At 34.1% G+C, this 23,985-nt stretch overlaps 1 protein-coding gene and 1 long non-coding RNA gene across 3 annotated transcripts in view; one reads left to right on the top strand and one right to left on the bottom strand.

The window, feature by feature from the left end:
- LOC308645155 overlaps positions 1-1,223 on the top strand; it is a 321,762-nt gene extending 320,539 nt beyond the window's left edge. Inside the window, exon 2 of the long non-coding RNA XR_014021160.1 lies at positions 748-1,223. This is a non-coding gene — a long non-coding RNA (uncharacterized lncRNA). The remainder of the gene's footprint in view (positions 1-747) is intronic.
- NDUFA5 (NADH:ubiquinone oxidoreductase subunit A5) lies at positions 1,139-14,250 on the bottom strand. 2 transcript variants are annotated; one of them, XM_081287214.1, is made up of 5 exons: positions 14,163-14,250; positions 13,785-13,829; positions 8,893-9,009; positions 3,870-3,935; positions 1,139-1,548 (listed from the first exon to the last, which is right to left on the bottom strand). In XM_081287214.1, exons 1-5 carry the CDS (start codon positions 14,181-14,183, stop codon positions 1,447-1,449), a joined length of 351 nt encoding a protein of 116 aa, XP_081143340.1. In that variant the 5' UTR covers positions 14,184-14,250; the 3' UTR covers positions 1,139-1,446. The 2 variants fall into 2 exon arrangements, with proteins under 2 accessions (XP_081143340.1, XP_081143339.1); XM_081287213.1 differs by having other exon boundaries at positions 14,148-14,198.
- Between the last annotated feature and the right edge of the window lie 9,735 nt (positions 14,251-23,985).

The raw sequence follows: 23,985 nt of genomic DNA, 5'->3' as shown, positions 1-23,985 counted from the left end.
GAGGGACTAACAACCTTCCTCACCTTAGCCACTGAACTCACAATGGTGCTAGAACTGCAGGAATGAGAACCCTGGGCTTGACTCTCCCTTAATACTTCTGCTTCCCATCCACAAGAAGCTCCCTTGTAATCTGATGGCTAAAAAGTAACCCAACTTACCTACTTAATATTAATTTAGTATTAGGTTACAGCTTTATAAGGGAGAAATATATTAGGAAAAAGAAAAAATACAATTTTTTTTCTCATTTTGAATAATTCAGTTTAGCCAGAAGAGAGAGCACACACATAAATGCCCACACACAGAGAGGGAAGTATTTATGATTTATCTATGAAGAAAAAAATAAATTTAACTGGGTATTTGGAAATAATGGGGAGCTAGGAAGAAAAAGCGAAGACAGATGCAAAGTAATTTGATTTTTGTCAAACTTGAGCTTGCCAACTTCTTTCCTTGAACAGCATTTGTCTTCTATTTGATACCTACCTGGCATGTATACTACAAACAGTGAAAACTACTTAGTGATTCCACTTTGAAATTATACCCATATGACTAAGATATTCTGAATATACTCATGTGTGCCAGATAAACTTCAGGAACTCCTACTACTGTTTTTAAAAGAAATTCTACATCCATCCTGATGTAGTTGGGTTGATCAATAAAACTAAAGGCTAAGGGCCAGATAACTTCCTTAAATGAAACAAAAGGAAAAGCTTATCCAACAACCTCTGTAAAAATAAGAAATTTTTCAAGTACCAAAAATCAATTTCTTCAATTATACAATGAGTTCTAATCAGATGGTTTTCAAGGCTAATAAAGTAACAACAAAATGTGACAAAATGAAGATAAAATGGAAATAGTGAAAATAGAGTAAATAATCCAAACGCAGCCTAAAATAAAATGACATTTATAATGGATTTGATAGTCATTACAGAATCATATATGTAAGTTTTCCTTTATATATAAGATCACAGCCAAGGAGGTCAACAATTGAAAATTTTATCACGAACTATTTTTGTCATTATTCTCACAACTAACCATTTTCATGCTTACTACTTCATCTCAAATGGTGACCAGTAAATTTGTTTAGACAATAATAATAAAGTGCTTTTTCTTTTAATCAGGATAATGAAATGAAATTGAGTAACATACTAAAGATACTGAAACTTTTGATTTTGACCTCTGAAATAAAGATCTATAGGAATTTTTCTAATTAACTTTCAAATCTTCCCTCAAACTTTCTGTTTAAAGAAATTCCATCTTTGAAATAATCTGCACAAATACTCTGCTTATCAAAAACTGATTCATACGACCCTATTACCATAAACACTAGTCTCTTCAATGTGTCCTGTGTCAGTTTTCTTGATTATGTCAATACATGGAAACATTTTAAAAATAACAGAACACTTAATTAAATCAGTTTCCCATCAGCCCACAGAATACATGTAATGATTATATTGGCCATTTCCACTGGTTGGCAGGAGGTTCTTCTATTAATGGCTCCCATGGTTTCCACTGCAGCATTTTTCTTGCCAGACTTAGTTCATTTTCAGCCTGTCATAAAAATTTTTAAAAAACATAATTTGATTGACTGTTCAACAGGTACTTAAAATAGTAACTAAAATGTAACTATAAGAGCTACTACTTTCATATTAATATCTCATGATTTATTTCACCATAAAATTCATGACACTTATTCTATTTAGTGGTTCTACTACATAACTAATAGTCAGGTAGTACATACAGCATAGATACAATGAGCAACAGGATGACTCATATCCCTGGCATTACAGAATGGGATAGTGTGAGATTTCATTAAACTACTCTGAACATCATGCAATTTTAAACTTATGAATTATTTCTACACACTAGATTTTGAAAACTTAATATTAAAAAATATATAAAATCTCTTTCATAATGGTTACACTTAAATAATATTTTCAACATATCAGGTTAAAGAAACATTAAATTAATTTATATTTTAATATTGCCATAAAATGTGAAGAAGTGCAAAGATGACTCAAAAATACTGAAAATTTCTTAAGACTACTGAAAATTCCTTAAGACTATAACTGTATGATCAATTAACATATCAACTAAACTCAATCTGATGAAAGTGAAATAGAACATAGAAGCAGGAAGAGGACAATAGTCAAGAGGTTTGCATCGAGTTCCCTTAGCACTTTATCTACCATCACAATCAACCTGAAAATTGAATAAAAGGGCCAAGAAAACAGGCCTTGGAATAACTAAAAGATGTGCAGACAATATGGCAAAAGTTTAGGTTAATGTCTTTTTATTATTAAAAAAAAAAATTCAAATCTTAATATTTTAAAAAATTAAGATCAAATAGCATGGTAAAAATATTAATGAATATAATTTATAATAAATGAAAGATAAGAATGTATTCCAAAAATTTAACCTTACTAGTAAATGAGGGGAAATGGACTATTTAAAACAAAAAGTCAAATAAAAATGAGTCATTGTTTTCTCAAATTAAATTGCATTCTTATCAGCATAGATGTATTAAAGCCAGTATTTTGAAATACTGTTGTGGCACTAGAGATTATTCCTATCAGAAAATAATTTGGTATTATGGTCCAAAAACTTAACTCATTATTATGTAAGAGATTTTCACTAGTAATTTTACCTAAAGGTACTGATCCTAATAACAAAAAAAAAAAAAAAAAAGAAAAGAAAAAGCTGTTTGTACAACCATCATAGTCACAGTGTTATTCATAATAGGAAAAGATTTTCCTCTATTTTTTAAAAAATTTCTGTAATGATACTAAAATACTTTTATAAAAAAACAAATTCTACCAAAAAAGTTGTTAAGCACAATTATCTTCTAGGCAGTCAGCCATATTTCACTGAAGAAAAGGTCATACTGCCATATATTCAGCTCTCTAAATTATTAAAAGATAAAAGAAGAAATTGTTCTAATGAAAAGAAGTTACTTGTGATAACTAAATTTAGAACGTAGCTTGGGCCAATTTAAGTCCATTTTAACGTAATCCATTTAAATTTAAGCCATAGTATTATCATGACTTCTTTAAGCCATTTTTAAGACGATACGTTAAATTCACTATGCTCTAATGCAAAAAATATTACATTTTTACCAACAAAAATATTATAGATGATTTAAAAAAATATCAAATGCTCAGAGCAGTATTTTTCTAGTGTTTTCTTCTCTTGCCCATTTCTGTTACCCATCTATGAATAAGGGGAAAGAATGCAAATTCTAGTTAAACAAAATTAAACTGAGTATTTTTTTTCTTGTATAAGTAATGGCCACAATGAGGATAGGATAAAATATTTCCAAATAGAATAATTTAAAATTTAAATATTCTAGATGTAATGCTGTTAATGATAATTTTTCATAATCATGCTTGTATTTTGTTATTCAGTATCATTATTTGTCAGGATTAGTATGCAGATAACAATGTAAAATCAAACTTTCAATATACTGTGCAATTAAAAGCTGCTTTTAACTTGGTCAAATGCTCCAATAACCAAAAAACAAGTATATTTTAATTTTATGATTCCAGACATTTTTTTTCTCCATGTTAAAAGTATACCAAGCTCTTAAAATATAAAACTGTATTCACACTGTTACTAACCTTTCAGTTAACTAAACTGAAAGAATATCAAACTCCAATCTTCCAAATGAAGCCTCAAAAATTCAAGTTAGAAATAATAATAAAAGACTTAAGTGACATTCACATGTCAGAAGTAGCACATTTTCTAAATATAGTCTTATATTTGATAAATTAATATATAAAGCAAAGAAACTTAGCTTTCTTTTATCAGTTTTGTGTGTCTATATAAAATGAACATTTGAAATCAAACATTTAAATGTTCAACTTTTTCTTTACCTGAAGAATCACCTCTTCTATTTGGCCATGCTGAAGTCGCTCTTCTAATTTTTTAACATCTGATTCCTGTCATTTCAGGGAAAAAAAAAATATTAGCTACTGAAACACAATATCTGAATGTTTTAAGACCCTATATTTTAAAACCCATATATAAAAAGCACTTACAACAAACATAATTTTCCTATCAACATGCCCTCACTAAACTTTTACCAAATAATTGGTAAAAATCATTTACTCTCTCCGCTGCTACATTGTTTTTTTGTCTTAATGTTAAAAAGTATTATTTGTTGATATGCTTATTAAAGGTAAGTCATATGATGTCTAATTCAGTCTTTCTAAAATAGATTTTAAAATATCACTTTGCTTTTCTTAATGTTTTCTGTATTTCATCTGAGAATATTAACATTGAAAATAAGCCAGGCACAGTGGCCCATGCCTGTAATCAAGTGACTCAGGAGGCTGAAGCAAGAGGATCTCAAGCTCAAAGGCAGCCCCAGCAAATCAGAGAGGCCCTAACCAACTTAGTGAGACCCTATCTCAAAATTAAAATTGGCTGGAGATCTCAATGGTTAAGTGCCCCTGGCTTTAATCCCAGGTACCAAAAAATAAATAAACAAATATTAAAAAATGCTGGGGCTAGGGTTTTCGCTCAGTGGTAGAGCAATCGATCCTTGGCACCACATAAAAATAAATAAATTAAATAAAGGTATTAAAAAAAAATGCTATCATATGACCCCAGAAATTCCTCTGCTGGGTATATATAAAACAAATAACATATTCCAGAACACAGCAGCACAATTTGTAGCTCCCAAACTAGAAATAAATCAAATCTATGATAAAAAAGATCAAAAAATTATGATATTTGAATATAATAAAATACTATTTGCTGATGAAAATGAAAAAACAAACTATACACAAAAATAGATGATTCTCTCACACATAATATTACGTGGAAAGAAATCAGACACAAAAGTGTACATAATAATTATTCCATTCATACAAAGTTCAAAAAAAGGTAAATGAATCTATCATATTAAAGATAAGAATAATGTTAGTAACATAGTAACTTTAAAGAAACAAGGGGTTTAGAGTTCTAGAAATGTCCTTTCGTCTGGTATTCACTTGAGTATGATCACTTCGTGAAAATTCACTATAATTTCTGTTTATTTTTATATACATTATACTTTAATAAAATGATTTTTAAAAAGAACTGCTGGGCTGAGGATGTGGCTCAGTGGTAGAATGCTTGCCTGGCATGGGTGAAGCCCTGGGTCTGATCCTCAGTACTGGAAAGAAAAAATTCTAATAAATATAGTATCTAGAACATTTAATGTCAATTATTTATTTTCTAGTATACTAAACTTTTTGAGAGTCAGTCAGGAACCATGCCATATACCACATATGTAAGAAAGCCTTCATCATTATCAGGTGGTTTTATGTTCTATAATAGTATTTTTAAAAAGAGAAAAACAAGGATTCTATTTATTTATTTATTTATTTTAATTATAGGAATTCATATGTTCCTGCTCCAGAGAATCTGAATGGCCTAGAATTCTGCATGGATTATTCCTTCACCCTCTCCAAATCTTTGCTCAAATATCACCTTCTTAATAAGGACTACTGATAACTCATATTGTAGTAGGCTGAATAATGCCCCACAAAATGTGTAAGTATTTATTAACCCCTAGAGCTTGTGAATATTATCTTATGATCTTCTGTGGCAAAGGCTTTGTGGGTTTGATTAAAACCTTAAGATGGGGGGACTTTCCTGGACTGTCCTGATAAAAAAAAAAAAGTAAAGGGAAATTACATTGAGACAGAGAGAAAGAAAGAGATGGTAATCTACTATGTAGTCAGAAATCAGAGTGATGCAGCCACAGCCAAGCAATCTAAACTCACCAGAAGCTGGCAGAGACAAGGAACAAAGTCTACCCCAGAGACACAAGAGAGAACATAGCCCTAACAATTTGATGTGGGCTCCTGATACCAATTTCAGACTATTAAGCCTGTAGAAATAAAACAGTAAATTTCTATTATCTTAAAGCCATAAAATCTGTGTTAATTTGTTACACAGCAGCCACAAGATACTAATACAGTTTATAGATAAGATCTCCCATCCCTAACATGGCACAAATCATTATTCCTTGCTTTATCTTCTTCACTATACTTTCTACCTTCTAATATACTCTATACTTCATTTATTTACATTATTACTTATTTATTTTGGGGCTTCCCATCATTAATGTGTAATTTCTAAAGGCAAGGATTTTTATCTGTTGTTTTTACTGTCATCTAGGAACTAGTGTCCATGCCTAGATCTATTCATGGCATAAACAGTCATTCAATAAATATTTCTTGGTTAAATAGATAAGTAAAAATAGTTGAAAAGGGAGGAAAAAGAAAAAACATGAGCATGTTTCAGAAAGACAATTTAATACCAAGTTAACTCAGTAATGAGGCCAAAACTCAAAAGCAAAACAAGAAAGCAGATCACAGTTATAAAAGAACCAGAAGGGGGTAAAACGTAAAGAAGCCAAGGAATGTTCAACAAAATTTTCTACTCGGGAAAGACCTGTTATAAACTGTTTTTCAACAGTTTATAAATTTGTCTCACTGATGGTAAATCAATAATGTGATTTTTATTTACCAATGCATTAAGCTTAAAAAGATATATAATGAGTGCTCACTCTGTCCTTGAGACCAGATTAAGCTTTTTACATATATTACCTATTTCATCCTAACAACAAGTGTTTAAGGTAGGTATTATTATATCCAAATTATAGATGAAGAAGTTGAGACAGAAAAAATAAAAAGTAGACCATGTTACTCAGCAAATCAGAGCTGATGAAAATCTTGAACAAGATACAAACCAATGTTTTTCACCAATATGCTATTACTATCTTTCCCAAGTAATAATATAAAAAAAATTTTTCATTTCCATCTTAGGCTTGGAAAATAAAGATTTGATCATCATAACAATATTCATGGATGACTATGTGAATGGTTAAAAAATGTGATAATTCTACCAAAAACTGGTAAAATTTTCTGTAAAATCAAAGCTATAACTATTATGAAATGCTTGGGATTATCAAAATCTATTTGTATTTAGTCATTTGAATAAACAAATTCTAAGGGCTCATGTGTCAGGTACTATGCTAGATCTTAGGGTATAAAGATTAATTCAATATCATTCATAAGTAGCTTATGACTAGTAGATGAGACAGGCATAAATATAATGTGATAGGTACAATAAGAGATGTGAGGAAGTTGTCAAACTCAGGGAGGTAAGAAAAAGTGTCACAAAGGAAGTGAATACTTGAAAACTGAGTTTCAAGAACTATCTTAATCTATTTGTGCTGGTACAACAAAACACCTGAGACATATAGATTATAAACTAAATTTTCTCACAGTTCTGGAGAGCGGAAAGTACAAGATTAAGACATTGGTAAGTTTAGGTATCCAGTGAGGGCTGCAGCCTCAGATGCAAAGGGTGGATGCAAAGGGCAAGAGAAAGCCTAAATTGTACAAAGTCTCTTTATTTATAAAAGCCTTAATCTCATTCATAAGGGAGAAGTACTCACGAACCAATCACTGCTTAATACTACCATGCTGGCCATTAAGTTTCAACACCAAAATTTTAGAGAGGAATATTCAAACCATAGCAAACTGCCAGCTAGACAAGGTTAGGGGCGTTCCAGGAAGAGAGAAAATACAAATAATATAAAAATAAAATTGCATGGAATTCACAAAATTGCCAGCAGCTTGATGTTGCTGAAGTATAGGGTGTAAGAGGAAATGACAGAATAGGATTGAGAAGAAAAATAAGAGCCAGATCTCAGAGGACTGTACATACCATGCTAAAAACTTTATTCTGTTAAGATCCTGATTCCCAAACATGGGTCTGTGTAAAAATTATGCAGATAAAGGTTAGCTTCATATAACTAACCACCTCAGCATAAATCCTTAAACTCAGTCTCTGAGAAACACTGAACAGTAAAATACTAAGATATTAAGCAGGAAGTTAACGTAAGATTTACATATTTAAAAACAACACTACTATTATCTTGAGGTTATTAAATATGACAATAAAATGGGAGAGTCTAAAAAAGGGAACATACAGAATAAACAAAGGAGAACAAGATTATTGAGAAGACAGAAAAAATAAATCAAAGATGGAATTGAGTAGATTCACCTCATGAAAAGAAAAAGGGAAATTTCTTATTCCATGATAAGGAAAAAAATTTCCTCACTCAAGGAAAACATGAAAACAAAATGAAAAAAAAAAATGAACTTCCGTATTAGAGACTTCAATCTATAAAATTACTTCCACAATTGCCAAAGTAAGAACAAAAATTCCAAATTAAGTTGCATTATCCTGCTGTATATCAAAGGAAAAGACAGGAGTTCTTTTCAAATATAAAGATTGGTGATCTAATAAGAATAGAAATAATTGATGAAATTATTTGTATGAAATTTAACAAGGCAATACAGTTTGGTATGAAAAAAACAGCAGTAGTTTACTGTGTTCTTGTCTAGTGCCTTTGATTTTTAAGTTGTAAAATGCTTGTATTAGTTTGCTTGGCTACCATAACAAAATACATAGACTAGATGGCTTAAAGAACAGAAATTTATTCTCTTAGAGTTCTGGAAACCAGAAGCCCAAGATCAAAGTGACAACAAAAGTTCCTGCCCAGTATCTATTGATTAAATGCAAAATATCAATAAAGAATTAAACTATACAGAGAAGAAAAGCAAAAGGTACAGCTACAATGTTACCTCAGGGAAGGACTTGATCTGATTCTTGCATTCTAGTAATTAACAGTGTTTTGCATTTAGAAAGCACTTATTAAACAAGAGTTTGCTAAATGAAAAGGAGAAAAGATGGGAAAAAAGCACTGAAGGAAGGAGAATACAAATAAGAGAGCAATTGTACAGGAAATGCAAAATAAGCAAATGAATTTTTTGGTTAAATGTAACATAGGCTACATAAATCCAAAAGAACAAAAATGAGTTAGCTACTTACCGCTTTAACCATTCCCAGTTTCTCATTTGTAATCTGCTCTGTATATTTTCTATATGCTGCATTTTTAGGGATTTGCTCAAGAACATCAAGAATCTTTGTGTACAATATTCTGAGCCTCTGAAAAGACAAGCCATACAAATTTCTATAGGTTAAAATATCACCAAAGATTAGAAAGAACATTTAAACAAGAATTTCACAGAAAATTTTAAAAGGATTCACATCTTATTTTTTTAAAGAAAATTTAATTTTTCTTCACTGTAATTAATTTTTTCTGTCTGTACCCTATCTCTACCTTTTACAACTCTGGAAAACTGAATATAAATGTGGAAACTCTTTCTATGTCTTGTATGCGCAATAAAAATTGTACATGAGTCCAGATATAATAATAAGCAGAAATAAAACTAACTTAAAGCTGATGACCTTTCTTGGAAATCAAATCATTTAGCAGATCAATATTTCTCTAACTGAGGTCCTAGGCACTATAAATTTTTTTTCTGTTTTTTTTTTTCTGTTTTTCTTAGTTGAACTTGTGTAGAAATTATATATAAATACACACACACACACACATATATATATATGCATTAGATATTTAGTATAATAAAATTTAACTGAAAATTATAATATTCAGTGTTTCTTTGTGATTACAATTGTGTTAGCACCAAGTGAATTCAATTTTCACCAAAAGTTCAACAGAAAAAGAATAGAAGGGATTCACTACCCAATATATACTGAAGCACACTGAGTACAGTCAGCCAATAATGGTAAGTTGTTGTCCTAACCCACAGCAGTTCATGTAATAAATATAATTATAAATGTACTGTGTACTTAAGAAATCTGTACTTTTCTTTGTATTTAATTGAAATTAAACTCTTTTTGTTTTTTGTGTGTGCTACTAGGGACTGAAACCAGGTCTTCCTGGATGCTGGGCAAGCCCTTTACCACTGAGCCACTGAGCTATATCCCTATCCTTGAAATTTATTTCAGTTTAATTGTATGAAATCCAGAGAAACTAATATCTAGTTTCATTCAAATATAAATTCAATAGATATATGTATATATACAAATAAACTCTGAGGGTCTCTAAGATTAGTTTTACTTATTAAAAAAGGTCTACATATTTAGCCATTATTTATATATTTCAAATGATGTTTCATAATAGAGAATATTTTACTATAGAGGTTGAATATTCCTTATCTTTGGGACCAGATGTGGTTTGACTATCAGGACATTTTGCCTTCTGGAATATCTGAATATACATAATGAAGTATCTTACAGATGGAACCCAAGTTAAGACACAAAATTCACTTAAACACATAGCCTGAAAGTAATTTTATACAATATTTCAGGTGCGAATTTTTCATCTGTGGCATCACATCAGCACACAAAAAGTTTCATATTTGAGCATTCTAGACTTTAGATTTTCAGATTAAGGATGCTCTTGTCAGATAACATATAGTCACAATTGTGCAGGGTTTTTTTAGCCTCATTTCTTCTTAATTTTTAGCAAAGAAGAAGATAATAGAAAGTCCTGGCCAATAGTCTTAGGTTCAAATTAATTATTCCCTGTCTATGTCTACAAACCATTAATTTAAGCTTTCAGTTTCAACTTACAAATATTTCTAATTCTTATCCTCTCCAATTTACATGTACGTAAGGCACATATTAGTTTTCAAGATAGCATTTTAATAAAATTATAATCTGATTTAAATATTTGAATATCTTAATTTTTCATGATAGAAATATATCTATTCCTAGAAAAATACACATTAGCACCATGAATGATTAATATAGAAAAAAAGAATACTATAGGACCCTTATGAGTAAAAGATACCACTAATCATTATTCCAAAACATAGGTGTAAAACAGAATAGTCCATTCAAACAAGAAACACAGTCACTTTAAGTGTATCTCAATGACTGCAGGTATATAAATACTTCTCCTAAAGAATATTATTTTTTCAATAAGCATGTATTCCACTATACTGCCATGTATGATATTATACTGTTTGCTATTTGGATATAAAGATAGATTGGTCATGGATCCCATTTCCAGTATGTTTAAGATATTATAAGGTAGTCAACGCCATAAAATTTAAAAAGATGTTCGTGGTAGGGATGGGAAGAATGTAGAACAGAAAGACCAGCAATAAGCAATGCTTAAGTGTGTGCTAACTAGAACCTGACTGCCTGGCTTCACTGCCTGCCAGTGCTTAGTTGCAAAGGACAAGTTATTTCCATTTGAGTGCCTTCATTCCTCATCTGTAAAAGGTGGACTATAATATCTGCCTCATTGGGTATTGTATCATTTAAAATAATAGGAGGCACAAATAAATGTTAGCGTTATTATTCCACAAGGAAAGAAGGAGTCACTTCAGCAGAGACCAGAGAAGGGATCATAGAAAAGGTAACTTCTGAGATAAACCTAAAGGAATGGTAGGACTTGGAAAAATGAAGACTTTGGCAAAAGCAATTTTCACATCAAATACATAGGACTGACTGGCAGAAAATACAGGGAACAAAAAGGAAACAGGATAGTTTTATTTTTCTGAACTGTGCTATCCAATACCATAGCTGCTCACCAACTATGGTTATTGAGCACCTGAAACGTGGCTAATCCAAACTACGATGTGTTCTCTAACTAAAAATACAGTGTGTTTTTATAATTCCATATTAAAAAAACTATAAAATATTTTCATATTGATTATATATTGAAATGGTTATGTCAGATCTGTCAGCTAGAAGTCTTTTTTTCTATATTAAGAAAGTGATTTTTAGAAAATTTAAAATTACATTAAAACATAGCTTATATGTTTTGTGGCTCATATTTTCAATGCACAGCACTTGGATAGAATACAGTACATATGAGGAAATTCTGAGGAGATAAGACAGAAGAATAAGACAAACTGTAAGTAATTTTGCATTCTAAGTTAAAGCATTTGGGCTTCATTGTGTGGGTAATTAAAAGATTTAGAAAAATCATATGATTAGATCTAGGTATCAGGAGGGAGTAAGTTAAAAAGAATGAAGGAGAAATGTGGAAAAAAGTCAATAATGAAGTTGTTGCAATTCTCTAAATGAGAAAAAGGGCCTACATTGTAGTAGTAATAGTAGGTATAAGAAAGTCAGGCTGAAAAGCTGTTAGAAAAAAAAATCAACAGAATTCATCACTGAAATAAATAGGAAGATATAGGGAAGAGAAGTATCACTATGATATCCAAATTCACAGCCTGGGAGTAGAAAGTTTCTGATACCATTAAGAAAAATAGTCTGATGAAGAAGAAGCATACTTAGAAGGGGAAAACTATAAGCTCAGTTCTACACGATACTAAGTATAAAGTCATCATGAACTCATAATTTATAAGTGCAAGGCATTCATTCAATAAACATTATTTACTGACCATATAACATACAGTGAAGAAAACAATAAAAAAAAAAAATCCCTGCCTTCATGAAACCTACATTCTAGTAGAAAAATCAGTAAAATGCTGTCTGTTAGTGATCTAGAGTCATTACAAGGACCCTAACTTTTATTCAGTGTGAAATGAAAAGCTATTGAAGGGTTTTAAGTAAAGAAATGGCAGGACCTCACATTTCTTGGCTGAAAAAGAGTAGTGGCAAACAGGGAGAGGCAAACAGGAAGTTAATGAAATTGTTCCCAGCAGCGATGATGGTTGCAGAGAAGATAATGACAGAGGAGGTGGTGAGATATGATCAAAATCTGGGTATATTTTGAAGGTAGAAGTGGCAAATGTAGGGTGTGAAATAAAGAAAGGAATCAAAGATCATTTCAAGGTTTTTGACTTGACTTCAAAAAAAATGGAACTGCCATTCACTGACAAGAACAAGCCTGAGGAAAGAACAGGTTTTTGGAAGATCAGGAACTTCATTTTGGACATGTTAAGCTTGGGTTACCTGTCTGACATACAGTGGAGATGTTCACTAAGCAATAAAATACATGACTCTCATAAAGGGAGAGGTCAATAGTTGATACCCAAATTTAAGAGTGTATGGTAATATTTAGAACCATTAAAACTGGGTCCACTCACCAAGAGAGATCAAATCTAAACAAAGATCCAAACACTTAAATCTTGAAGAACTACAAAAATTTTTAAAAATGGGAAGATAAAGAACAACCAGAAAAGGAGAAGGCAAAAGACAAGGGGGGAAGGAAGCAGCAGATTAAGGAAGTGACACCCAGTAAACAAAGTGTTTGATGCAGAGTATCAGATTTGTCAAAATGTTACTGTTGGATCAATTAGATTGAAAAACATGGGCTAATCACGGGGTTTGGGATCATGGGCCTCTTTCATGACATTGAAAACAACAGTTCTAGCCAACCCTGACTGAAGTACATTCAAGGTGGAATAAGAAATTAGAGGCTGTAAATACTGATACTTTTTTTGAGTTATTCATAAAGGGAAGGACAGTGATTATTGAAGGGAAGGGAGGGATTAAATGAAGCTTAGTTTGTTTTGTTTTGTTTTATGAAAGCACTTCAGAATATTAAGGGGAAAGGAGGCAACTGCTAGTGTGCTACCATAAGCAAAGTCAAGAGTGTAGAATCTATGGCACCTAAGCAGAACTGGTGTGGTGGGGAAAAGGATGAAAAATGGAGATACAGATTTGGGAGGAAGCTGACAGAAGTGTGTATACAACTGCAGCAACGAGAATACCAAGGAAAAAGCCAACAAGAAAAGTGGTCATGGCCCAAAAAAGAAAGAAAAAAGAAAGTGACACTGGATCAAGAAATAGCTACTGCCCTTCTCAAGAGCTCTCGGCGTTGTGATTGAGGGCTTGAAATATCCATATCCCCTAACCTTGCCACCAGCAAGGTCGCAGGGTTCCAGGCTTCCTCGGGGACCCAGGAATGAAGAAAGGAAAGAGACACATACCTCGTGTGGACTCTCACACACAGCCAATCCCACGAGGCCAGTGGTCTGCTCAAAAACAAAACACGATTCGAGTTTATTACGGTTTCCGCGCATGCTCTTCCTTTACTAAGCAAACCCACACTCCCTTGGCTAATCTGGTCTAAAGTCAGGTAACAGTCTCTCAATTCCGCTCATTCGGAACTTATTTTCTGCTTCTAAGAGCGGAGTCACTAACCTGGGCACCCCCTGAAAACAGGGCAGAACAAATCCCCAAAAAGCACCGCCGCGCGCGCACCAGTTATGGTCACCCACCCCCCCGCCCCGCCGTGGGAAGAAAGGCTATCGGGCTGACTCTTCGCCCAAGATCTAAATTCCAACAGTGACCTCCATTCGTCTCACCTTCTTCAGCACACCCGCCATGACAGCGCCGAAGAACCGACCCCGCGCAGCCCTCTGGGAACATCGCGCAGACCTGCTCAATCGACCATCGAGGCTGTCGCTCCGTCACCATGGAAACAGCTTGATTCCTCTCCCTCAAGTTCTACGGAAGGAGCAAAGGCTCTATCCCGCCAGTCCAAGGGAGGGATGGCGGAGCTGACGCATGCGCAATGAATACAGACAGGTTGAAGGCTTGGATAGTTGGGACAAATACCGTCGTTCGCGATTCGGTTCTGGACCTTTGCTGCTACTACCATTGACTGCTTGCCCAAAGGCCGAGCAAGACACTACAGACTAAAAATACTTGTCCGTCTTAGTCGCCATAGGAACTTGCACTATGTTTAACCTTAGGTGAATTCCCTAATCTCCCTTCCTCAATTTATTAAGATGAGCATTATCTAAAGTGGTCTCCTCTGCAAAGGTTAATTCGTAGTACAGGGATGTCAGTATTCTCGATCTTATGAACCAAAGAAGTACGCAGCGTGAGGCCTTCTTTTCTCTTCCATTTATTTCATTGCTGAGGTACATCATCCCATTTCCCAGATCAGACCACAAGGCTTTTCCCCACTTAACTCCACAAACATGTATTGAACACTCACTCCATGTTCTTGAGACCTAATTTGTAAGACAGAATCTCTTATTATGGAATTCACAGAACAATGATGAACGCATGTGTCGGTAGAGAGTGTTTAGTAAGTGTGTTAAGCTGTTTCCAATAGCTAATAGTGTTTAGTAATTGTTCTTCTGAAAGAGGTTTGTGCTAAGTGCAGTGGTAACAGGGAAGAGGAAATAACTATCTAACAATCCTGGGCAATTGGAATTAAGGAATTTTTTAACAAGTCAGGGAACTTAACAAATTGAAAGCACATGTATATACACACAAACATATATGTACACATTCATTATTATGTATTTATATATGAGTATATGTGTATGTAGAAGTGTTTACATATATGTGAGAATATGTGTGTATGTGTGGGTGTTTGTGTGTATATACGTTTATTTCTAGATGATTAGTAAGGTAAACTGATTAAAATGAAAAATGAGCTTCTATGTCATTCCACAGAATTTGAATTTTATGCTGTAAGAAATGGAAACAATTAGAAGATTTTAAATATCTGAATGAGGTCATCATCTTTGTGATTTGAATACACAATTTTGTTAACAATTGAAAAAGATGAATTGGAAAAGGTGGGACAAGACTAGAGGCACAAAACTAACAAAGGGAGAGAAAACTAAACAAAAAGCAAGCAGAATAAAAGAAATAATAAAGGTCAGAAAAAAGTAAACAGAATATCAATAGAGAAAAATCAGTGAAACTAGAAGTTGTTTTTACCTAAGGGTAAAACAGAGACAAAACTCAAATTATTAACATAAAAGAAGAAACATAACTAACAACCCTACAGAGACTAACAGGAGCAAGTAGGAAAACAACAAACAACTGTATGCTAACAAATTAGATAACATAGATAAGAACAGATTCCTAGAAAGACACAAAATACCTAAACTGATCCAAGAAAAAAATTAAAACTCTGAATATATCTATAATAAGTAAAGAAACTGAATAAGCATGAAAAAATACTATTTACAAAGACAAACCCAGGATCAGACAGTTCCACTAGTAAATTCCACCAAATATTTAAAAAATACTCCTTCAGAAACTATTTCAAAATATACAAAAGGAGGGAACACTTTGCAATTCATTCCATAATGCAAGGATTACTTTGAACTCAAGAAGGTAAATAAATTACAAGAAAAGAAAATTTCAGAGAAGTATTTCTTATGAATAGATATGTAACCAGGATTCAGTTGACTCATTGACTATATCTCTTGTGGCTTTGAAACTTACTTTTTTCCCCCCAACCTTCTTCTCCCTGATCTTCTTGTCACTGATCTTCATTTCCCTAACTTTCTCCTCACTAATCTTCTTTTCCCTGATCTCTCCTCCCTAATCTCATTTTCTCTGAATCACCTCTATAAAAGCCCCCTGTTCTGCAGATGGGCAGAATCACAGCCTTTGGGACAGGAATCCCCTGTGTTTCGCTTTTGCTAGCAAAGCAAGAAAACTTTTTCCCTTTTCTCAAAACTGTGTCCTCTTTATTGGATTGGCATCAGGGACAAGGACTGAGCTTTCGGCAATAGACACACAAAAATTCTCAAAAAACACAGACTAAAGAATATGAGGTTGATTTAGTATCCCAAAATTTATTAGGGAAGGGGAGAGACTGGTTTCTGTCTTCTCCCCCAACCAGTCTCTCCCCTTCCCTAATCTCAGGAAACACATTACCTTTCTTCCCTAACCTAGGCAGATTTCTGTCCTTGAGCACACACCCACCACAGAAACGAGTAATTCAAACTTTGGGGTTGGCACCAGAAGATCTCAGAAATGACTATCTCCCAAATATTTTTTTGGGGGGGGGGGGCAGAGGATAATCTGGGATTGAATTCAGGGGCACTCCACCACTTAGCCACATCATCAGCCCTATTTTGTATTTTATTTAGAAACAGATCTCACTGAGTTGCTTGGCACCTTGCTGTTGCAGAGGCTGGCTTTGAATTTGAGATCCTCCTGCCTCGGCCTCCCAAGCTGCTGGATTACAGGCATATCTTCCAAATTTAACAAATGATTTACAACTCTGACAGAGAACGTGGGAATGTAGTCTCTGAATCATCTCTTTTAAAACCCTCTGTTCCCCCAATGGGCAGAATCACAGTGTCTGGGACAGGATTCCCCTGTGTTTCTCCTTTGCTAGCAAAGCAGTAAACCTTCTTTTTCCTTTTTTTCAAAATCATGTCCTTGTTATTGGACAAGAACCCAGCTTGTGGTAACACCTTGGGCTCTCAACAGATTGAATGATGTCCACTCACACTGGTAAAGGTGATCTTCTTTGCCTCGGTTGGTGAAAAATGCTAACCTCTTTTATAAACACCTTCACAGACAACAGACATATCCAGAGATAATATTTTACCAGCTGTTTTAGCCCCAGTCAATTTATATATATATTAAACCTATACTCTTGGTTGTGTTTCTCTGCAGAACCCTAATATAAATGTTTCACCCCAAATACAAAAGTCCTAATCCTCCACTACCTCAAAATGTGACCTTTAAAAAAAATAGACTCATTATAGATGTAATTAAATAAAGATGAGGTCATTAGGGTGGGATCTTATCCGACATGGTTGGTGCCTTTATTAAAAGGTGAAATTTGAACACAGAGACAAACACATAGCTTTTGCCACACAAAGGTTTAGACAGAGATTGAAGCAATGTTATACAAGCAAAGGAACATCAAAGATTTCCAGCAAACCACCAAAAGTTCAGGGAGAGGCCTGGAACAGATCATCTGTCTCTCAGTACTCAGATGAAAAAAAAACCTTACCATCTTCTAGAACTTGAACTTCTAAGATATGAGTAAAGGTCAGGCAATCAGTGTAGGTAATGAATCATGGGGGTCCAGAGGGTGATGACTGTTTATCAAAGAGAGAACAATGGGTTGCTGATGGTTAACCTCTGCAATTGTGCTCCTAGTTAAGTATTTGGGGAACACAATTATTAAAGAGAGTAGTTTTGGAGTCTATAAAAAAGGCAAGTCCACCGCAAGCTTTTGGCTCTGAGGCTCTCTCCTCTGGAGGAGTCTATTCTCCATCACTTTCTTAAATAATACTTGCTTGCTACCCTTGCCTAGGCATTTCTTGGGTATTCATTCTTTGATGTTAGGGAACAAAAACCTTTTCCTGATCTGCACTGAACTGGTATCACTTCTAGCCTCCAGAACAATGAGATGATAAGTTTCTTAAGTTTAAGTCATGCAGTTTGTAATAGTTTGTTAGAGCAATTCTACAAAACAAATACACTGAGTAACAGCCTACCTTGATCGTATGCTTCTGTCTTCCTTAGAATAGCTATGCCTGGAAACAAGTACTATGGAGATATAATTGTTCCAGTTCAGATTGCCCCTAAGTCTTTATTATAATTGCCACCATAATTTTCAATATCTAGTAAAGTCATCCACAATTACAATTTATGACAGAAAATATTCATTCACATATATATACATTATAAACTTGCACATATGCACATGCATAAATAAAACTATTAAATTGGAGCTAACCATTTGATATTTTCATTTGTTTTTCTGAAAAGTGACATATATGTTTGGACATAATAGATCACTCTTTTTTAGAAGATCACATGAGGATTGGGAGGAAGCATCTTATTTTTATAACTAGACAATACAGATATAGCCCCTGGGACTGAGATGAATGGAAAAGTTTATGAGATCATAGCCTTTATTCTCCATCCCTCCAGATTCTAAGAATTTTTGTCATTGTGAAAGGTGTTCTAGAATACAGAACCATGTGATTATATAAGATGCATGTGTGTTATTTGTTGTAACTTTGGGTTCAGGCTTCTGCTGCATCATATTTGCTAAAGACACCTGGTTAAACAGACCTGGATGATCTTAGCTGAGGTACTACTTAGATGACCAGTTCTAGGTAATGGGACAATGTGTGGGTTTTATCAGTCAATCCCTTAGCAAAGGGACAGTCACTTGATAGTGGTATTCTATGGCTAGTGACAGTAGAATTAAGTACAAAGGGGCATCATTCTTGGCATCTTTGAATGTGCATAGTATGGGGATCAAATGCATGACTTCTCAGATGAAAGAGGTAAACTGTATTTCCCTTATGGGTAGATGTTCCAAATGCCTCAGAATGAGATGGATGTTGGGAAGTTCTTAAGTAAATAATGTTAATGGGCCAGGCGATTTAGAGCCAAAATATATTTTATATAATTTGTTCCTACGCAACAAGAGAATTCTTTCTGCAAAAGTAAGTGACTTGAAGAATGAGGATCTCCTACACCACTTCTCAGAAATGCAAAGCTTCTGTGAGGGAAGGCATCTTAACAAAATTAGGCAGTTAAAATATCTCCCTGAAAACTAGGGCTCTGCACATAGCCAATCACAGAGGGAGAAACCAGGACAAATGACTTAAAGGAAGAAAGCACCCCAGTTATGAAGGCCTGAGGGCTTCGTATTTCTGGATACCTAAATACCGAGGACAAGTACTGCCTTTGTTTGTTTCCTCTTGAATTTCATAATCAGGAAGCAAAGAAGAAAATCTGAGTCAGAGAGTATACTTTCCTCTCCCATGCTGAGAAATAAATATATATATGTATGTTTAAGTTAAATATTAACATAGACTAACATTCAAATTCCAAGAGTTTGTATATTATCCATCTCTTGTCCCTTTATATCAGGTATGTTCAAAATTATTTGGACTTTTTCCTATCTTATTCTCTATCAATGCTATGGACACTCCTAAAAAGTAATAACTAGGGTAATAACTAGGTAATTGTGTTTTTCAGTTGGGTTGGCTTGCAGAACTTCAATAGAAAATGAGCTGAAATGCAATTAAAGCCATTATCTTGTTTTACCTTAGTGTCTATCTGCTTCCATATATTCCAACCAATGTTGTAAAAATGAGGATATCCAATACTCTCACCCAAACTTGGATAAGGTATAATATTGACTTTAAACATATTTTTTCTACTGAAAGAAAAAATACCTGTGGGAGCATTGAATAATATTTTATGACCACTTCACCACTGCCCCTGGGGCTCTGCCTAGTTCCACTTCTGCCTACCAAATGCTATTGCCCTCTACTTTGAAGCAATAAAGAAAAGAAGTGATGAAAGGCAAGGAAATTGTTGAAGGAGAAGAAATCTATTTTTTAAGTAAACAAACATTATTCGCTAAAACGATAATCTGAATATTCTAATAAATAAAATCATAATAAATCAATTTAAATATTTTAAAATGAATAACAGCTTTTAGAACAGATAAAAATTAGAGATAAGAAAAAAATGAAATATGATAAAAGAGATCCTAAATATTGATGCTATATGTTGGACTAATCTCATCCAGTATAAAATGGCAAATTAAATGAAATAAGTAAGATAAAATGGAGGAAAATAGCTAAAATTAGACCAGGGACTTCAGAAGTATGAAAAGAATAATATGATTTTTTTAAACTAGATAAATAGCAGAACAACTGAAAAGATCATTTACTGAGCAGATGCATGTTGATAATTTATTCTGTGTCAGAAACTGCCATAGGTACAGGGGAACATGTCACTAAACTAGATTGGCAGCTTCACAGAGCTTTGTTCTAGTGGCAAATAAGTCAATAAGTTAATTAATAAAATTGTCAAATGTGAATATTTTCAAAAGGGCATTAACAGTACACTATGACAGGAAGGGAATCCTTTCTGAGGAGGTGACATTTATGCTGACACACGAAGGGAGAGAAGAACCTCATCATTCAAAACTAGTTGAAGAATGTTCCAGGCAGAGGGCACAGTGAGGAAAAGTACTGAGGCCAGAAAGTGTCATTACCTTAGGCAACTTCAGGATCAAAAATATTTGACCAGAGGGAAACTTTTTCATAAATACAAAGGCAATGACTGCTACGTCGCTTCAATTGACTTTCCCTCCCACCTTCAAATCCAGCAAAGCCTCCTTACACAGAAGACTCTCCCAAAGGAAAGAAACCCCAGAAAAGTCATGCTTTACTGGGAACATTGGGCAGGACTCTCAGAGAGTAATAGAAGAGGGCAATGAAAGAATATATTTAAAGTGAGATGCCTGCATTTGGGACTGACAAAAGAGAGATGGAGAGAAACAACTGGAGTAATGAATGAAGAGAAAGGAAAATTGTCCAAGGATCCCCAAAATTCCAGCTCAAAATAGAGAAGCTGTTTTAAAGATATTATGTTTTAAAGATAACGTGTCTTGTAGTATATAAACTTCAAAACTTCCACTAAATATTTTGCCAGTATCCTTCATATAAATCCATGTGCTGTGAAAAGCTAGATCAATGCTTCAATGATGGATTTTTTTTTCTAAATTTCATAGTCACTATATCTTTCACAAGAGCTGCTTTATTTGCTGTATATAACATGTAACATAATTTGCAACATGTACGGTGGTCTTATAATACATTCAAGCAACTCATCCTTTCTCTGTTAAAACCTGCAATGTAGAACTACTATGAAATATCCCAAAGTACCTTTTCCTTCCAACAAGTTCAGTTAAGTGTGAGCTATGCAGTCATTTCACCAGGAGGTGGTGATAAAGAGACAGGTGTTAACTGCAGTCTTGGCAACCTTACACCAGTGAGAGGACCAAGATTTTTTTTTTTTTTTCCCTTTTAGGTGTTCTGGCAAACTCATTTGGGAAAAAAAAATATATATAATTAGTAAAAGGAATTGGGGCTAGAAGATCTCAGGTACAAGCTGATAGAAAGAAAAAAAAATCTGGTCCAAGAAAGGGCTAGCACCCCCAAAAAAGTCAACCTGCCGTTTAAAAAAGTTTTACTAATAATAGTAAAGACCTAGATAAGGAAGTCTTCGTTACTTGGCTCTACTTGATATTAAAATGCAATTGCATTTTATGTACTTTAATAGTTAAATATGAAACTGACTTAAGGAGCCATAGAAGAAGGAAGGAAGTAGGGAGTTAGTAGGTTGTTGTCAGAACCTAGAGGAAGGGGAGTAGGGGAGTAGGGGAGGGAGTAGGCAACAGGCTGAAGAAGGGTGGATAATTCATGATTAAATCCCGCTGAGCAAGAAGTGGAACCCACACACCCACAATGGCTCAAAGCCAGTGATCGAGGTGGAGAAGGGAAGCTAAATGCAATTTTCATAGTATCTTAAAAGCAAAGTGATGATTGCAGGAGACCTCTTGAAGAGACTCTTGAGGAAACTAAGTGGCAAGTGCATTGAGAATAACTGATTTCCTGGTAAGTTACAAGAAAAGGGACACAGAAGGGAACTAGCCTGTGATGGAAATGCCTTCATATGGGTAACCGACAATTAAAAAGCGCAAGCAAATAATGATGGTAATGATAGTGGTTTTTGTCTAAGAAAATTATGTTATGGTGGGATGTGATTTAATCCTTGTCAACCATATTTGAAGCTTACAACTATTACCAGCTCTTAAGTATGGAAAGTAGCATTTTCTTTCAGACTGTGTCACCCACCCTCATAGTTCCCAGGCTAGCCCTTCAACAGCAGCTGCATGGGCTGCTTGCTAGTAGAGAACCCATGTGAGCTGCCATGTGCTGGTCTTTGTTTCTGGGATGATCAAAACATGCACAAGGAAAGCCAAATATAGTTGAAAGCTAGTTCCCAGTGTCCTCACTCACCCCAGCCCGTGTGTCCTCTCACTTCTACACAGGTTTCATCAGGCTCACCTTGACAAACTATGGGCCTGACCAGAATGGCCCTAAAGACTCATTTGGTAAATCATTATTCCCCAAGGGAGATATCAGGAAATTTCTACTTCTCTATTCTTAATTTGAAAATCAAGTAGGATTATACATCTTTACTTTTGAAGCTCTACCCATTTCCAGTCCCCACTGAAATTTATGTGCTCCTCCTTCTAACAAGTTTTTCCACCCACATGGCCTTTTCTTAAAAATCATTAAATCTTAAAAGAACTCTGACAGGAATATAGCTCTACAAACCTAATAGCTTTATGGCTCAGGCAATTCCTTTAACACCTTTGGATCTTGGCCAATATTTCCATCTGTAAAGCACACAATGCTTGGACTAGGTCCTTATTTCCTGATGCCCCAGCTGTTCAAGTCTGTGCTCCTGATCATTCAGGTCAATAAAAGTTGTAATATTTATTTCCACTTATATTTTAAGTAATAAGTAAAACAGTATTTTAAATTTCCCATTAAAACAAAAATATTTGAGAGCTTTCAATTGAACAGCAGCTTTGTATGTACTGTGGTTAGTGGAGGGCAAATGAGGCTGGGAGTACTTTATCAAGTCTGTACATAGAGCACCTCAAAAATTTGGACTGTTATTCTACTTGTTTTTTAATTTTGCTTCTCTCTGTGACTTTAATTGCATCGAGTCATTGTTTAAGACAGTCAAGATGAGGGCACTAGTGTCAATCTCGAATTAAGGAAGAATGCAAAAAATGTGAATTATGTACAATTAACTTCAAAATATTTGGGTTTTCATTTACCTGATGAAAGTAATTAAATATCACAGCAATGTCACAGGATAACAATATTTTTAAGAGAAAATATAATAATTTTTTACTCCAATTTGTCTTTTCAATTATAGATAAATCATGGACCCAATTCTGCCCCCCCATACACAAAATATTAAGTCAAAAGTATGAACAGTTAAGGCCCTTGATACTCCTTGCCAAACTGCTTTTCAAAGCAGTACTAATTTTCAGTACAAACATCAATGTGCAGGTGATGCTGCTTTACCATGCCTTTACCAGAAGTCTGTTTCAATTTTGAAAAACCTAGAAGGTGCAAAGAAATATATGATCTAGTCCTGCTTGTCTTTTTTGCCTTTGTTGCCTGTGCCTTTGGTGCCATGTTCAAGAAATCATTACCAAAACCAATATCAAGAAGGTTTCCTCCCATGTTTTCTTCTAGTAGTTTTACAGTTTCCAGAATTTGCATTTAGGTCTTTAATCCATTTTGCATTGATTTTTGTTTATGGTACAAAATAAAACTCCAATTTAATTCTTTTGTTTGAGAGTATTGAGTTTTCTCAGTATCATTTATTAAAGAGATGATCCTCTCTGCGTGTATTCTTGGCAATCTTGTTGAAGACTAATTGACTGTAAATAAATGAACTTATTTCTGTGCTCTCCATTATGTTCCATTTGTCCACTTATCAGTTTTTAGATCATTACCATATGTTTTTAATTCTATAGCTCTGTGATACACCTTGAAATCAGGAAAT

The sequence above is a fragment of the Spermophilus citellus genome, assembly GCF_964194105.1.
Source record: "Spermophilus citellus genome assembly, chromosome: 3".
Classification (NCBI taxonomy): domain Eukaryota; kingdom Metazoa; phylum Chordata; class Mammalia; order Rodentia; family Sciuridae; genus Spermophilus; species Spermophilus citellus.
The sequence above is the reverse complement of the archived record's forward strand: the minus strand, read 5'-3'. Positions and strand labels throughout refer to the sequence as shown.